The sequence below is a fragment of the Bubalus kerabau genome, chromosome 2 (genome assembly GCF_029407905.1).
Source record: "Bubalus kerabau isolate K-KA32 ecotype Philippines breed swamp buffalo chromosome 2, PCC_UOA_SB_1v2, whole genome shotgun sequence".
Lineage (NCBI taxonomy): Eukaryota > Metazoa > Chordata > Mammalia > Artiodactyla > Bovidae > Bubalus > Bubalus kerabau.
In genome coordinates this window covers 11,328,037-11,346,912 of record NC_073625.1, presented here as the reverse complement: position 1 = coordinate 11,346,912, position 18,876 = coordinate 11,328,037, and the positions used below count along the sequence as shown (strand labels likewise).

Here is an 18,876-nt window from a genome sequence, read left to right as displayed (position 1 = left end):
CCAAATTCAGACTTAAATTGAAGAAATTAGGGTAACCCACTAGATCATTCAGGTATGATGTAAATCAAATCCCTTATGATTATACAGTGGAAGTGAGAAATAGATTTAAGGGACTAGATCTGATAGATAGAGTGCCTGATGAACTATGGATGGAGGTTCATGACATTGTACAGGAGACAGGGATCAAGACCATCCCCATGGAAAAGAAAAGCAAAAAAGCAAAATGGCTGTCTGGGGAGGCCTTACATAGCTGTGAAAAGAAGAGACGAGAAAAGCAAAGGAGAAAAGGAAAGATATAAGCATCTGAATGCAGAGTTCCAAAGAATAGCAAGGAGAGATAAGCAAGCCTTCCTCAGCGATCAATGCAAAAAAATAGAGGAAAACAACAGAATGGGAAAGACTAGAGATCTCTTCAAGAAAATTAGAGATACCAAGGGAATATTTCATGCAAAGATGGGTTCCATAAAGGGCAGAAGAAAGTAGGAAGCAGAAGATATTAAGAAGAGGTGGCAAGAATACACAGAAGAACTATACAAAAAAGATCTTCACGACCCAGAGAGTCACGATGGTGTGATCACTCACCTAGAGCCAGACATCCTGGAATGTGAAATCAAGTGGGCCTTAGAAAGCATCACTATGAACAAAGCTAGTGGAGGCGATGGAATTCCAGTTGAGCTGTTTGAAATCCTGAAAGATGATGCTGTGAAAGTGCTGCACTCAATAGGCCAGCAAATTTGGAAAACTCAGCAGTGGCCACAGGCCTGGAAAAGGTCAGTTTTCATTCCAATCCCAAAGAAAGGCAATGCCAAAGAATGCTCAAACTACCACACAATTGTACTCATCTCACACGCTAGTAAAGTAATGCTCAAAATTCTCCAAGCCAGGCTACAGCAATCCATGAACCGTAAACTTCAGATGTTCAAGCTGGTTTTAGAAAAGGCAGAGGAACCAGAGACCAAATTGCCAACATCCGCTGGATCATTGAAAAAGCAAGAGAGTTCCAGAAAAACATGTATTTTTGCTTTATTGACTATGCCAAAGCCTTTGACTGTGTGGATCACAAGAAACTGTGGAAAATTCTGAAAGAGATGGGAATACCAGAGCACCTGACTTCCCTCTTGAGAAACCTGTATGCAGGTCAGGAAGCAACAGTTAGAACTGGACATGGAACAACAGGCTGGTTCCAAATAGGAAAAGGAGTACGTCAAGGCTGTATATTGTCGCCCTGCTTATTAAACTTATATGCATAGTAGCTCATGAGAAACACTGGGCTGGAAGAAGCACAAGCTGGAATCAAGATTGCCGGGAGAAATATCAATAATGTCAGATATGCAGATTACACCACCCTTATGGCAGAAAGTGAAGAGGAACTAAAAAGCCTCTTGATGAAAGTGAAAGAGGAGAGTGAAAAAGTTGGCTTAAAGCTCAACATTCAGAAAACGAAGATCATGGCATCCGGTCCCATCACTTCATGGGAAATAGATGGGGAAACAGTGGGTGACTTTATTTTTTTGGGCTACAAAATCACCGTACATGGTGATTGCAGCCATGAAATTAAAAGACGCTTACTCCTTGGAAGGAAACTTATGACCAACCTAGACAGCATATTAAAAAGCAGAGACATTTCTTTGCCAACAAAGGTTCGTCTAGTCAAGGGTATGGTTTTCCCAGTGGTCATGTATGGATGTGAGTTGGACTGTGAAGAAAGCTGAGTGCCGAAGAATTGATGCTTTTGAACTGTGGTGTTGGAGAAGACTCTTGAGAGTCCCTTGGACTGCAAGGAGGTCCAACCAGTCCATTCTAAAGGACATCAGTCCTGGGTGTTCTTTGGAAGGACTGCTGCCAAAGCTGAAACTCCAATACTTTGGCCATCTGATATGAAGAATTGACTTATTGGAAAAGACCCTGATGCTTGGAGGGATTGGGGGCAGGAGGAGAAGGGGACGACAGAGGATGAGATGGCTGGTAGGCATCACTGACTTGATGGACATGCGTTTGGGGAACTTCTGGAGTTGGTGATGGACAGAGAGGCGTGGCATGCTGCAATTCATGGGCTTGGAAAGAGTCAGACATGACTGAGCGACTGAACTGAACTTAACTGAATGATTAGTGCCATTGAACATCTTTTAATATGTATTGGGCATTTGTATATCTTTTTTGGAGAAATGAGTATTCACAAGTTCTTTGCCCATTTAAAAAATTAGGTTTTTGGTTTTGCCGTTGATTCAGGAGTTCCTCTTATATTCTGGATACTAGACCTTCAGTCAAGTGATTTGCAGGTATTTTTTTCTCATGCTGTAGTTTGTCTTCACTGTCTTGTGAGTGTTCCATGACTCACAAAAGTTTTAAGTTATGATGATAGGATCTAATATATGTGTATATATATATTTTTTTCTTTTGTTGCTTATGGTTTTAGTGTCAAATCTAAGAACAGGTTCAACAGTTATTGACTCTTGGCTAATTCTGCTTCAGTTTTATGTTCCCTACCACTTCCTCTATTAGGCAAATTATAAATATTCTATCATTTTATTATCTAAATATTTAAGTATATATTTCTAAATGACAAAATATAATTTTGAAATATAACCACAGCATCATGATCATGGCTTAGAAATTAATGACAGTTTCTTATATCATCCAGTTTTCAGTCTGTGTCCAAATTTTCAATTGTTTATGAGTGTAATAATTTTCCTTACAGTTTGTAATCACCAAGAAACAATATCCACACATTGCTTGAATCAGCATCCAAAATATACACTCATTGAGTTGGCTCCTCCCTACTCCATTTTATTTAGTGTCTGGCTTTTAGTACCATGTTGATAACTGATAATTCCGAATTTATATTTCTTCTCTTGCACTCTTTAGGCAGCCTATGAGATGATTTCCAGTGTTTCTCACATCCTGGGACTCATGCCCTTGTGTAATCCCCTCCTCTTAAATGTAAGCTATGTTTTATGATTTGTTTCTAGTGAATAAAATGTGGTCAATGGATGTCTTTTCTGAGATTAGAATATAGGATGACTGTGTCTTTTTCCTGGGTGCTCACTTTCAATCTCTTTTTCTGATCCCTTATTCTGGGGGAAGTAAGTTGTCATATTGTGAGTATCCTTATGGAGAGGTCTTTTGAGATTTCTCATTAACAGCCTGGAAAGACCCAATGCCTGTCATCAGCTAAGTGCATGAACTTTGAAGTGGATCCTGTGCTAGTCAAGCCTTGAAATTGTTGCAGCCCTGGCTGACACTTTGATTGCAGTTTTGCTAGAGACACTGAACCAGAGGCATTCAGTTAAGCTTTGCCCAGATGCCTGACCCAAGGACCGTAGGGATTAATAAGTGTTTATTGTTTTAAGCTGCTAAATTTGGGGATAATTTGTTATGCAGCAATAGATAATTAATATATCATCCTTCAGTTAAAATCAAAGTCAGATCATGTCTCTCTGCTCAAAATCTTCCAGTGGTTTCTTATATCTCCAAGAATAAAAATTAAAGCCCTAACTCTGACCTATTTTGCCCTGTAGGATCTCAACAGCTTGTTTCCCTCCTCTCTGACCTCATCTCTTAATCTTTTCCTCATTGCTCATGCTACTCTAACCACAGTTGTTTCCTTATGGCTTTTCAAACACACCAAGCATTTCCTTCCAAGAGTCTTAAATACTTGATATTTTTTCTTCCTGGAGTGTTCTGCCAAGATATTCATTTGTTCCCCTCCTCACCTTCTTCAGGTCTTTGTCCAAATGCCGTCTTCTCAGTGAGCCCTATTTAACCTCACCTTCAGCAATCGCTATTCTGTCATGAACCTATGACATATTCTGTCATAACCCATGATTCTGTGGGTTAGTGGGACTGTTGTTCTGGTTTGGACCAGGTTAGCTAATCTGCAGGTCGTTTGTACTCTTTCCTGCAGCTGTTGTCAGCTCCTGAGTTGGTTGGCAGCTGAATGGTGTAGGATGGTCTCACACACTGGTCTCTCTGTTGGAATGTGTTCAGCTAGGGTGCCTTGGCCCCCTTTCACATAGTCCCCCACCCTCCTGTAGGCTTGCTCAGGCTTGTTTACATGCAATTTCAGGATTCAAAGGCAGTAGGAGGGCAAGCCACAGTGCACAAGCTCTTTTCAGGTTTGTTTGTTTTACATTTATTATTGTCTAATTGGCCAAAGTAAGTTACTTGGCCAAGTCTAGAGTTAGTTCCTAAGTATATCCATGGGAGACAGTACTTTCTGTTGTATCTATCACATCTGATTTCTGAAATTTTTTAGAGTTTTTCTAGAATTTCTCAACAACTATCACACTTTCATCTTTAGCTTATCAAGAGAATTGTTGAGACCTCTTAGCTGGTGATAGCACTTTACCAATTTCCCACCTTTTTTTTTGGTAAATGTTTTTCACCATAAAAATCTGTGATTTTTCACTTATTTTCTGGATGCCTTGTATTTGAATGTTCTTTTTTCCTCTTTTTTAAGAATATTTATAACCTGTTTTATATAATAGATTTAATTTTATTTAGGTAGTAATATTGTTTGTAGTATTTATTTATTTGTCTGCACTGAGTCTTAGTTGCAGCACATGAGTTCTTCGATCTTTGTTGTGGCATGCAGGGTCTTTCGGAGAAGGCCATGGCAACCCACTCCAGTACTCTTGCTTGGAGAATCCTGGGGACAGAGGAGCCCAGTGGGCTGCTGTCTGTGGGGTCACACAGAGTCGAACATGACTGAAGCGACTTAGCAGTAGCAGCAGGGTCTTTAGTTGAGGCATGTGGGATCTAGTTCCCTGACTAGGGATCAGACTCGGGCCTGCTGTATTGGGAGCATGGAGTCTTAGCCACTGGACTACCAGGAAAGTTCCTATTACCTGTTTTTAAATTGTTTTCAATATTTTTATTGGAGTACACAGGTGATAACTCATATTTGCAGAAGCAAGTCTTATATAAAAGAACATGCACAAATATTTAGTCAAGTTTAGGATGCAGTTATTAACTGTTTTTTTCTTTCTCCAGATTTTCAAAATTCATTTCTACAAATCATACTTCCAGAGAAAGTCCAAGCAAATACAAGTGAAAGTGATAATTCAGAAGTAGAAAATGTAAGAGATTTTCCATAGTTAATGCTGTTATATGAAATTTCTTATTTTTATTGCATAGCAGTGAAATACATAAATTCCATTAGAGTATAAATAGCCAATATCACTACTGATAAGGAATTTAAAGTTTTGATGGTAAAAGCAAATATATAAATCAGAATGTTCTAATTTTTCTAGAATTTGTCATTTCCTCGTGGTAAAATAATTTTTAAAAGTTCCAAGAGAGAATATAATGTAAAAGAATTAGTCTTATCTGAGTGGTATCTAGATGATTCAGATGAAGAGAATAATTTTCTCCAAAATTGCTAAGGAGAATCTGTCTTAAGTATAATCTTCTTTCTTAATCTCTACCCTTGCATTTACCAGTTTTCAGAGTATAAACTGATTATTCTGTTATTTTTATTGGAAAGATGATAGTTTATCCTGCTTATTGATTTATTTAACAGATATTTCTCTGGACTTGTGTGCATAGCTATATGCTAAGAGCCTTAGGAGATTAAAAAAAAATACAAAACAACATGCCTTGCTTACAAGTGACTGATCTTTTTTTAAAAAAATTTAATCAGTTAACTATTTTTGAGTGTGCTGGGTCTTTGTTGCTGTGTGTGGACTTTCTCTAGTTGTGGCAAGCAAGGGCCACTCTTTGTTGTGATACATGGGCTTCTCATTGCAGTGGCTTTTCTTGTTGTGGAGCCCAGGCTCTAGAGGCTTCAGTAGTTGAGGTACTTAGGCTCAGTAGTTGTGGCTTGTGGACTCTAGAGTGTGGCTCAGTAGTTGTGGAACATGCTATTCCGTGGCATGTAGGATCCTCCCGACCAGGGGTTGAACTTGAGTCCCCTGCATTGGCAGGCAGATTCCTGACCACTGGAGCCCCAGAGAAGTCCAGTGGCCAATCTTTTGATAACACTTTATTTTTAACAGTTTTAATGAGGTATAATTTAGACACCACAGAATTCACCCATTGTAAGTGTATAACTCAATGATTATTAGTACATGAATTATGTAAACATTACCATAATCCAGTTTTTAAAAAATTTTTTTTAAATTAAAAATTTTTTTTTACTTTACAATATTGTATTGGTTCTGCCACACATCAACATGAATCCGCCACGTGTTCCCCATCCTGAACCCCCCTCCCACCTCCCTCCCTGTACCATGTCTCTGAGTCATCCCAGTGCACCAGCCCCAAGCATCCTGTATCGAACCTGGACTGGCGATTCATTTCTTATATGATATTATACATGTTTCAGTGCCGTTCCCCCAAATCGTCCCACCCCCTCCCTCTCCCATAGAGTCCAAAAGACTGTTCTATACATCTGTGTCTCTTTTGCTGTCTCGCATACAGGGTTATTGTTACCATCTTTCTAAATTCCATATATATGCGTTAGTATACTGTATTGGTGTTTTTCTTTCTGGCTTACTTCACACTGTATAATAGGCTTCAGTTTCATCCACCTCATTAGAACTGTTTCAAATGTACTCTTTTTAATGGCTGAGTAATACTCCATTGTGTATATGTACCACAGCTTTCGTATCCATTCATCTGCTGATGGACATCTAGGTTGCTTCCATGGCCTGGCTATTATAAACAGTGCTGCGATGAACATTGGGGTACATGTATCTCTTTCAATTCTGGTTTCCTTGGTGTGTATGCCCAGCAGTGGGATTGTTGGGTCATAAGGCAGTTCTATTTCCAGTTTTTAAAGGAATGTCCACACTGTTCTCCATAGTGGCTGTACTAGTTTGCATTCCTACCAACAGTGTAAGAGGGTTCCCTTTTCCTGATACCCTCTGCATCATTTATTGTTTATAGACTTTTGGATAGCAGCCATTCTGACTGGCGTGAGATGGTACTTCATTGTGGTTTTGATTTGCATTTCTCTGATAATGAGTGATGTTGGGCATCTTTTCATGTGTTTGTTAGCCATCTGTATGTCTTCTTTGGAGAAATGTCTATTTAGTTTTTTGGCCCATTTTTTGATTGGGTCGTTTATTTTTCTGGAATTGAGCTGTAGGAGTTGCTTGTATATTTTTGAGATTAGTTGTTTGTCAGTTGCTTCATTTGCTATTATTTTCTCCCATTCTGAAGGCTGTCTTTTCACCTTGCTTAGAGTTTCCTTTGTTGTGCAGAAGCTTTTAAGTTTAATTAGGTCCCATTTGTTTAGTTTTGCTTTTATTTCCATTACTCTGAGAGGTGGGTCATAGAGGATCCTGCTGGGATTTATGTCAGAAAGTGTTTTGCCTATATTCTCCTCTAGGAGTTTTATAGTTTCTGGTCTTATGTTTAGATCTTTAATCCATTTTGAGTTTATTTTTGTGTATGGTGTTAGAAAGTGTTCTAGTTTCATTCTTTTACAAGTGGTTGACCAGTTTTCCAAGCACCACTTGTTAAAGAGATTGTTTTTTCTCCATTGTATATTCTTGCCTCCTTTGTCAAAGACAAGGTGTCCATAGGTGTGTGGATTTATCTCTGGGCTTTCTATTTTGTTCCATTGATCTATATTTCTGTCTTTGTGCCAGTACCATGCTGTCTTGATGACTGCAGCTTTGTAGTATAGCCTGAAGTCAGGCAGGTTGATTCCTCCAGGACTAAAATTTTAAAGTTAGGACATGCTGCTACTTCAGTATCAGGATCTTATGTTTGGTATTTCTGCCTTTTATCTGACATATACATGTTTTGCTTCTTTCTGGTCTTACTTAAAAAAAAAAAAACCTTGAAAAATTTTGGCATGATATTGGAGTTACAAAAATTGCAAAGATGCTACCTTGAATTCCCATATAAGTTCATTCAGTTTCTCCTAAAATTAATATCTTATATAACCATTTTCGACCATTTACTAGACCTTTTTAACAACTTGCCTTTTTATTATTTTTTTAAAGATTTGTATTGTTTCCTGGTTGTTTGTTATTTTCACTGATCCTATGTTCTGGTATTTATGTCTTTTTAGTTTTTACTGAATTTTCTTTTTAATGATATTATAATTCTTGCTTTTCACATGTTCTCTTTTTGAAAGATAAAGTCTCATCTCTTAGATTCACTGACTAACTGATATTGCAACTCACTACCATGTTTTAACTTGAGAATAGTAGAGTTCGAGTAAAAATCTATGCCAAATTTTAAGAATCTTCTGCTTAAAATATAGGAAATAGGGCATACATTTCAGGAAAATGGTTAAAATAAATGACTTTTGTGCTTAGTAGAGTAAGTTAAGCTTCACTGAAATAGAGTACCTTAATATCCCAGTGATGCAATTGAATAGATGTTATGACATGGCACGTAGTCTCTTCTTTTATTTATTTATTTTTAGTCTCTTCTTTTAAAAGAGTTTAAAATTCAGTTACAAATAGGTTTCTAGTGCTTTATGACTCCTTATATTGAACTAATTTTGTGGAAATAGTAAGAATAGATTATATAATAAATGTTAAAAATTTTAATATATTATTGCAGATTTTAAATCACACATAGTCTGAGACTTTTAAAGCATTATTTGGAAGGATTAGTCAAAATAAAATTGTTGTTTTACCTCTTCTGTTACATTTGTCTTTACTCTCAGTTTTTCTGGATTCTCTAGGAACAGGTATCCTATAGTATTTCAATAGATGAGAAACCATATACTGTGCACCTTAAGCAAAGGTAACTTTTTATTTTTAGACTTAATTTTACTTATATGAATTCATTTGCTTATGATAAAAATAGAATATTAAAAGTCATGTAGTTATTAAACTGTTTAGTTGTCTCAGATGAACAAATGCTTCCTGTGAATTAATTTTTTGGTCCTAATGCCTCAAGTAGTCTTTAGTGAATAGGGAAGCTAAGAACGGGAAGAATAAGGATTCATCTGAAGATTAATCGGTATGATCTTAAGTTAGGAGAGCCAGCAGGATCTATATAATCAGGGTAGGATGTAATAAGAAAGAAGTAAGTCTGTAACTGTATCAGTTAGGGTTTGATCAGGGAGGCAGGTTCACCACCAAGAATATGAAATAAGGGATTTAGTATAGAAATTAGATCATACAGTACTGTGGGAGCTGGTGAATAGTTTATGGAAAAAAGTAATAGCTACATACCATCCCTAAGAGTATTGTGAAAATAATTTAAATAACTTTATATAGGGTTTAATTATTTGATGGAAAACCAGTTGAGAAATGCTGGCTTGGAAGCAATTTGTAACTTTCAAGAGGTTGATTTCAGTTAAATTTTGGGTGTAGAACTAGATTATGTGGTATTAAGGAGAGCTGAATTGTGAGAAACTGAACGTTTTAAGTGAAAATGGCTTTTCCAGAAATGTTTGGCAGAGAAAAAAGAAAAGAAAAAATGAAATGTTTTGGCTGGCAGGAAGTTTCTTAAAGAGAGAAATATAAACAATGATTCATTGTGTTATTAGATGCCAAAAAATGGCATTGAGTAAAAGAGTTAACCTACTCCTTTAGACAGAAGGGAAGAATAGTAAATGACAACTCTAAGAGCTTTTCAAGTGCATAAGAGAGAATGCATATTGCATTTGAATATATTATCAGAACTGTAAGCAGTAGTAAGAAATAAAGGAATTGGAGCCTGGGAGATGGATTGAGCATGTGTATACTCTATTTTTGGAAATTACCTATATAATGATTAAGATGGTATGACAATTATGAAGCTATTGCAAAAGTTATATGAGATATAATAAGAAGCATAATTTTGAACGTGTAAGAGGTTTTTTTTTTGAGATATAACTGAGGTGGCAGAAAAAAATTAGATATTGGACACAATGGTAGAGATTTGATTGGAGCAGTGAAGGAATAGGACAAGTCTGTGTCAGAGGACATCCATAAGTGTCCAGTGGCAGTAAGGCTGATTGATTGATTGGTTGAAGTACAGTTGTCTTACAATATTTTATTAGTTTCAGGTGTACAATGTAGTGACTATATATTTTTATAGATTACAAACTATATATAGTATTATAACTGGTAGTTCATATCTCTTAATCCCCTTCACTTTTATGTTAAAGGCCATTTTTATAAACCCATAGCTAACATCATACTCAATGATGAAAAGCTAAAAGCTTTTTTCTCTAAGACTACAAGTAAGACAAAAATGCCTGCTCTCACCACTTTTATTCATCATAGTACTGGAGGTCCTAACCATAGCAATTAAAAAGAAATAATTTTCTGAAGGAAATCAACCCTGAGTATTCATTGGAAAGACTGATACTGAAGTTGAAGCTCCAGTACTTTAGCCACCTAATGCAAAAAGCCAACTCATTGGAAAAGACCCTGATGCTGGGAAAGATTGAGGGCAGGAGGAGAAGGTGGTGACAGAAGTTGAAATGGTTGGGTGGCATCACCAACTCAATGGACATGAGTCTGAGCAAACTCCAGAAGATAGTGAATGGCAGAGAAGTCTGGCATGCTGCAGTCCATGGGGATGGAAAAAGTCACACATGACTTAGTAACTGAACAACAACAATATACATGCAGATTGGAAGGGAAGAACTATAATAGTCACTATTTTCAAATGGCATGATACCACAGAAAACCCTAGAGATGCCACCAAAAAACTATTAGAACTAATAAATGAATTCAGTAAAACTACAGGGTACAAAATTAATGTATAGATCTATTGCATTGCTATGCACTGAAATGCAAAAGTAGGAAGTCAAGAAACACCTGGAGTAACAGGCAAATTTGGCCTTGGAATACGGAATGAAGCAGGGCAAAGGCGAATAGAGTTTTGTCAAGAGAACGCACTGGTCATAGCAAACACCCTCTTCCAACAACACAAGAGAAGACTCTACCCATGGACGTCAACAGATGGTCAATACCGAAATCAGATTGATTACATTCTTTGCAGCCAAAGATGGAGAAACTCTATACAGTCAGCAGAAACAAGACTGGGAGCTGACTGTGGCTCACATCATGAACTCCTTATTGCCAAATTCAGACTTAAATTGAAGAAAGTAGGGAAAACCACTAGATAATTCAGGTATGACCTAACAGTGGAAGTGAGAAATAGCTTTAAGGGACTAGATCTGATAGATAGAGTGCCTGATGAACTATGGACAGAAGTTCATGACATTGTACAGGAGACAGGGATCAAGACCATCCCCATGGAAAAGAAAAGCAAAAAAGCAAAATAGCTGTCTGGGGAGGCCTTACAAATAGCTGTGAAAAGAAGAGATGCAAAAAGCAAAGGAGAAAAGGAAAGATATAAGCATCTGAATGAAAAGTTCCAAAGAATAGCAAGGAGAGATAAGAAAGCCTTCCTCAGCGATCAATGCAAAGAAACAGAGGAAAACAACAGAATAGGAAAGACTAGAGATCTCTTCCGGAGAAGGCAATGGCACCCCACTCCAGTACTCAAGTTTTCCAGTGCCTGGAAAATACCATGGATGGAGGAGCCTGGTAGGCTGCAGTCCATAAGAGTCGGACACAACCGAGCGACTTCACTTTCACTTTTCACTTTCATGCATTGGAGAAGGAAATGGCAACCCACTCCAGTGTTCTTGCCTGGAGAATCCCAGGGATGGGGGAGCCTGATAGGCTGCCATCTGTGGGGTCACACAGAGTCGGACACGACTGAAGTGACTTAGCAGGAGCAGCAGCAGAGATCTCTTCAAGAAAATTAGAGATACCAAGGGAACATTTCATGCAAAGATGGGCTTGATAAAGGACAGAAATGGTATGGACCTAACAGAAGCAGAAGATATTAAGAACAGGTGGCAAGAATACACAGAAGAACTGTACAAAAAAGATCTTTATGACCCAGAGAATCACAATGGTGTGATCACTCACCTAGAGCCAGACATCCTGGAATGTGAAGTCAAGTGGGCCTTAGAAAGCATCACTACGAACAAAGCTAGTGGAGGTGATGGAATTCCAGTTGAGCTATTTCAAATCCTGAAAGATGATGCTGTGAAAGTGCTGCACTCAATATGCCAGCAAATTTGGAAAACTCAGCAGTGGCCACAGGACTGGAAAAGGTCCGTTTTCATTCCAATCCCAAAGAAAGGCAATGCCAAAGAATTCTCAAACTACCACACAATTGCACTCATCTCACACGCTAGTAAAGTAATGCTCAAAATTCTCCAAGCCAGGCTTCAGCAATATGTGAACCGTGAACTTCCTGATGTTCAAGCTGGTTTTAGAAAAGGCAGAGGAACCAGAGACCAAATTGCCAACATCCACTGGATCATCAAAAAAGCAAGAGAGTTCCAGAAAAACATGTATTTCTGCTTTATTGACTATGCCAAAGCTTTTGACTGTGTGGATCACAATAAACTGTGGGAAATTCTGAAAGAGATGGGAATACCAGACCACCTGACCTGCCTCTTGAGAAACCTGTATGCAGGTCAGGAAGCAACAGTTAGAACTGGACATGGAACAACAGACTGGTTCCAAATAGGAAAAGGAGTATGTCAAGGCTGTATATTGTCGCCCTGCTTATTTAACTTCTATGCAGAGTACATCATGAGAAACGCTGGACTGGAAGAAGCCCAAGCTGGAATCAAGATTGCTGGGAAAAAGATCAATAACGTCAGATATACAGATTACACCACCCTTAAGGCAGAAAGTGAAGAGGAACTAAAAAGCCTCTTGATGAAAGTGAAAGAGGAGAGTGAAAAAGTTGGCTTAAAGCTCAACATTCAGAAAACGAAGATCATGGCATCCGGTCCCATCACTTCATGGGAAATAGATGGGGAAACAGTGGAAACAGTGTCAGACTTTATTTTTTTGGGCTCCAAAATCACTGTAGATGGTGACTGAAGCCATGAAATTAAAAGACGCTTCCTCCTTGGAAGAAAAGTTATGACCAACCTAGATAGCATATTCAAAAACAGAGACATTACTTTGCCAACAAAGGTCCATCTAGTCAAGGCTATGGTTTTTCCTGTGGTCATGTATAGATGTGAGAGTTGGACCATGAAGAAAGCTGAGCGCCAAAGAATTGATGCTTTTGAGCTTTGGTGTTGGAGAAGACTCTTGAGAGTCCCTTGGACTGCAAGGGGATCCAACCAATCCATTCTAAAGGAGATCAGTCCTGGGTGTTCACTGGAAGGACTGATGCTGAAGCTGAAACTCCAGTACTTTGGCCACCTGATGGGAAGAGTTGACTCATTGGAAAAGACTCTGATGCTGGGAGGGATTGGGGGCAGGAAGAGAAGGGGACGACAGAGGATGAGATGGCTGAATGGCATCACTGACTCGATGGACGTGAGTTTGAGTGAACTCCAGGAGTTGGTGATGGACAGGGAGGCCTGGCGTGCTGCAATTCACGGAGTCGGAAAGAGTCGGACATGACTGAGCGACTGAACTGAACTGAACTGATGCACTAATAATGAAATATCAGAAAAATAAATTTAAAAAATCCCAGTTACAATTGCAGCAGAAAGAAAAAAATACCTGGGAATAAATTTAATGAAGGGAGGTGAAAGACCTGTACTCTGAAAACTCTAAGACATTGATAAAGAAATATAAGAGAATGCAAGTAAATGGAAATGTATACCATGCTTACACATTGGAAGACTTAATATTGATAAGAGTCTATTGTACTAACCAAGGCAGTCTACTGCTTCAGCTCAATTCTATCAAAATACTCATGCATTTTTCAGGAAGTAGAATAGATAATCCTAAAATTTGTATGAAATACAGAAGATCTTGAATAGCCAGTTATATTTATTTTAGGTCATGGGAGAGAAGTGTAGGTTTCAGAGCCATCTTTTTTTAATATATATTAAGTATAAATGAGGCACCAGAAATGAACAAGATGAAGAGGTGGGAGTAAATATTAATGAGAGGGAAAAACAACCAGAAAATGAATGCCAGGGAAACATTTAAGTGAAGAAGGATCCAGATGAAGGGACTTACACAAGGAGACAAGGTGATATGAGGGAAAAATCAGGGGTAAATGGTATGATTGAAGTTGAAGAGCAGATGGTTTAAAGAAGGGGAGTATGGTCAGTAGTGTGAAGTCCATCAGATAGTTTTATTTGACTCAAACTGCTTTTTCTTTTTGGATTTGACAATGAGGGGGTCATTATGTGGCATCAGTTTTAATGGCAGATTCTCAGCAGAAGCTACTCTGGGTGGTCTAGTTACATTACATTGGATTGAGAAGTGAGTGCCAGATGAGGAAACATAAGTAAAATAGCATGATGGGGACAAGGAATGATACCAGAGAAGGCTGAACTATGACTGTTACAGAATGCTCTTCTACTTCATTATAGTAAGATATATTCATGATAGTAAAATTGAGAAAGAATGAAAGAATAAAAAACTCTTATAATCCTACACCCATTTCATATCTTTGTAAAATTTAAAATGCTTTTCTTTTGTCTTATAGTTTGTTTTCCTTATTTTTTTAAAGGAGTATAATAAGATGGGAAATATTATTTTGAGTAAATGCATATTACTTTAAACAAAAATTACACACAGGTCAAAAGAAAATACTACCTTTGTCAGGGATTGGCAGTCTTTTTCTCTAAAGACCTAGATAGTAAATATTTTAGGGTTTGAAGAGCATAATAGCTCTGTCAAAATGACTCATCTTTGCTGTTGTATCATGAAAGCTGCCATGAACTGTATGTAAATGAACGGGTATAGCTATATGCAAATAAATTTTATTTACAAACACAGAGATAGGTCAGATTTGGCTTTGAGGGTGCTAAGTTTGCTGACTGCTGCTTTATATTTTTTCAAAAAGAATAACTTAAAATTCTCTCACTCTTTTTTATATCCAGATTTTTTTTAGCAAATAATTTCATGGTTTATATGTATAATCAAGGATCTGTGAATTCTCAATCTTCAAGTATTCAGGTAAGATTTAAATTTTATGTTTTAAAGATTTTTAAAAACCTTTTTTATACTGGATACTTTGCTAATATAGAAGACCTTATTCACAGAGGATATACGTAAAGTGACCTATGTATGCCTCATTTCACCCATTGTTAGGGTTTCTTGAAGTCTTGATAAATTAAAGATGAACTAGACTGACTTAGATAATCACGATGGTGTGATCACTCACCTAGAGCCAGACATCCTGGAATGTGAAGTCAAGTGGGCCTTAGAAAGCATCACTACGAACAAAGCTAGTGGAGGTGATGGAATTCCAGTTGAGCTATTTCAAATCCTGAAAGATGATGCTGTGAAAGTGCTGCACTCAACATGCCAGCAAATTTGGAAAACTCAGCAGTGGCCACAGGACTGGAAAAGGTCCGTTTTCATTCCAATCCCAAAGAAAGGCAATGCCAAAGAATGCTCAAACTACCACACAATTGCACTCATCTCACACGCTAGTAAAGTAATGCTCAAAATTCTCCAAGCCAGGCTTCAGCAATATGTGAACTGTGAACTTCCTGATGTTCAAGCTGGTTTTAGAAAAGGCAGAGGAATCAGAGACCAAATTGCCAACATCCGCTGGATCATCAAAAAGCAAGAGAGTTCCAGAAAAACATGTATTTCTGCTTTATTGACTATGCCAAAGCCTTTGACTGTGTGGATCACAATAAACTGTGGGAAATTCTGAAAGAGATGGGAATACCAGACCACCTGACCTGCCTCTTGAGAAACCTGTATGCAGGTCAGGAAGCAACAGTTAGAACTGGACATGGAACAACAGACTGGTTCCAAATAGGAAAAGGAGTATGTCAAGGCTGTATATTGTCGCCCTGCTTATTTAACTTCTATGCAGAGTACATCATGAGAAACGCTGGACTGGAAGAAACACAAGCTGGAATCAAGATTGCCGGGAGAAATATCAATAACCTCAGATATGCAGATGACACCACCCTTATGGCAGAAAGTGAAGAGGAACTCAAAAGCCTCTTGATGAAAGTGAAAGTGGAGAGTGAAAAAATTGGCTTAAAGCTCAACATTCAGAAAACGAAGATCATGGCATCCGGTCCCATCACTTCATGGGAAATAGATGGGGAAACAGTGGAAACAGTGTCAGACTTTATTTTTTTGGGCTCCAAAATCACTGTAGATGGTGACTGAAGCCATGAAATTAAAAGACGCTTCCTCCTTGGAAGAAAAGTTATGACCAACCTAGATAGTATATTCAAAAACAGAGACATTACTTTGCCAACAAAGGTCCATCTAGTCAAGGCTATGGTTTTTCCTGTGGTCATGTATGGATGTGAGAGTTGGACTGTGAAGAAGGCTGAGCACTGAAGAATTGATGCTTTTGAGCTTTGGTGTTGGAGAAGACTCTTGAGAGTCTCTTGGACTGCAAGGAGATCCAACCAGTCCATTCTGAAGGAGATCAGCCCTGGGATTTCTTTCGAAGGAATGATGCTAAAGCTGAAACTCCAGTACTTCGGCCACCTGATGCAAAGAGTTGACTCATTGGAAAAGACTGATGCTGGGAGGGATTGGGGGCAGGAGGAGAAGGGGACGACAGAGGATGAGATGGTTGAATGGCATCACTGACTCGATGGATGTGAGTCTGAGTGAACTCCAGGAGTTGGTGATGGACAGGGAGGCCTGGCGTGCTGCGATTCATGGGGTCTCGAAGAGTCGGACATGACTGAGCGACTGAACTGAACTGAGACTGACTTAGTATATTCTACTCTGCAGCACAATTTAATTAGTTTATATTTTGTTGAATAAATGAATAGAAATTAAATAATAGTAAAAACAAGCACAGATATTATTGAACACAAAATCATAGACTGAAATCTTTTCTTTTGTTTTACCCCCATTGGAGAAGGCAATGGCACCCCACTCCAGTACTGTTGCCTGGGAAATGGACTGAGGAGCCTGGTAGGCTGCGGTCCATGGGGTTGCTGAGAGTCAGATATGACTGAGTGACTTCACTTTCACTTTCCACTTTCATGTATTGGAGAAGGAAATGACATCCCACTCCAGTGTTCTTGCCTGGAGAATCCCTGGGACAGAGGAGCCTAGTGGGCTGCCATCTATGGGGTCGCACAGAGTTGGACACGACTGATGTGACTTAGCAGTAGCAGCATCCATCAATGAATCCTATTGATTCTACTTTTCAAATTATGTACTTAGAACCTACCTTCTTCCTCTGTCTCTGTCTGCTGATACCACTGTTTTTCAAGTAAAGATCATCTAGTTTGGGTTATTGTGACAACTTCCTGAATAATCTCCCTGCTTCCACACTTTGCTCATTCCCTGGGTCAGGTCTCAATGTGACAACCAGATGAATCCTATTAATAAAGCCCGAGTGAGTGAGTGAGTGAAGTCGCTCAGTCGTGTCCGACTCTGCGACCCCATGGACTGTAGCCTACCAGACTCCTCCGTCCATAGGATTCTCCAGGCAAGAATAGTAGAGTGGGTTGCCATTTCCTTCTCCAGGGGATCTTCCTGACCCAGGGATCAAACCTGGGTCTCCCACATTGGGGGCAGACGCTTTAACCTCTGAGCCACCAGGGAAGTTGGTTGGATCAAAACAAAAGAAAACAAAACAAAAAACCAACCTGGTCAGATCTTGTTGCTTCTCTACTCAGAAGCCTTCATGGGATGAGTTATTGTTCACAAAGTGAAAACCAATAAGAGAAAGCCCACATGCAGCTTCAAAGACCCAGCACAGCCAAAAATAAAAATAAATAAATAAAAACCTTTAAATAGGGTGAAATGGTGAAAATCATTTTAGTATCCTGCAGGCTTTACACAGTCTGATCCTCTTTACCTCTGTGACCTCATTTCCTGTTACTCTTTACATTAGTAATTGTGTTCAAGTCACATTGGCTTCCTTGCTGTTCTTTAAACATACCAGACATGTTCTCCTTTCAAGAACTTTTCTCTGTTTCCTCTGATCCAGATGTTTGCTCTTTCCCAAGATACAATGTTTTACTCTCTCATTTTCTTCAGTTCTTTGCTCAAAACCATCCAATTAGTCCTTGAGTAGTCCAGATTTCAAATTTAAAAAAATGTTTCTTTTTTATACTTTTAGCCATGGTGGGTCTTCATTACTGCAAGTGAGCTTTCTCTAGTTGCAGCTGGCGGGGCTGCTCTCTAGTTGCAGTGGGTAGGCTTCTCATTGTGGTTTTTCTTGTTGCTGAGTTTGGGCTCCAGGGTGCAGGTGCTTCAGTAGTTGTGGCATACGAACCTAGCTGCCTTGCAGCGTGTGGAATCTTGCTGGAATCATGTGGACCAGGGATCAAACCTGTATGCCCTGCATTGGCAGGCAGATTTCTTTACTATTGGACCACCAGGGGAGTCCAATCCCTATTTTAAATTGCACTCTTAATCTTCGTACTCTTTTACCTCTCCTGTTTTGTTTTTCTCCATAGTGGTTATCAATATATGAGGTATCATATACTTTATTTATTGTTCCCTCAGTGCAATATAATCTTCATTTGACCAGAGCTTTTGGTCTGTTTTATTCATGATGCCTCCCTAGTGCCTAGAAAAATGCCTATCACATAGCATATGATAAAAATTTGTTGAGTATTATTGATATATATTACTTTACTTCTAATTGGAAAGGACCATTAATTTCTTTTTATTGCTCCTTCTTGCTCCCCTTACTTCTAACATAGAAGAGTGCATTAATAAGAAAAATTACATTGATTTATACCAAAATATATAGCACCATGAAATTGTAAAAATTATATAATCTTCCTTTTTTATTTGTAATGATGTTTGCTATGTCTCCATGTTAATTAATTGCACTGTGGTCAGAGACTGAATTTGGTGTGATTTCAGTCCTTTAAAGTTTATTGTTGTGTTTCATGGCTCAAAATATGGTTTCATTTTTGTAAATGTTCTGTGTTCTTTAAAAAGAAAGTGTAATGTTACTCAGCCATAAAAAAGAATGATGTAATGCCATTTGTAGCAACAAAGATGGACCTGG

At 38.4% G+C, this 18,876-nt stretch overlaps 1 protein-coding gene across 1 annotated transcript in view; it reads left to right on the top strand.

Annotated features, from left to right (window-relative positions):
* Nucleotides 1-18,876, top strand: part of ADAM32 (ADAM metallopeptidase domain 32) — a 177,634-nt gene that overhangs the window by 9,858 nt on the left and 148,900 nt on the right. The window contains exons 2-4 of the mRNA XM_055567028.1: nucleotides 4,993-5,078; nucleotides 8,648-8,709; nucleotides 14,792-14,867. Coding sequence (XP_055423003.1) covers nucleotides 4,993-5,078; nucleotides 8,648-8,709; nucleotides 14,792-14,867 — 224 coding nt within the window. The remainder of the gene's footprint in view (nucleotides 1-4,992; nucleotides 5,079-8,647; nucleotides 8,710-14,791; nucleotides 14,868-18,876) is intronic.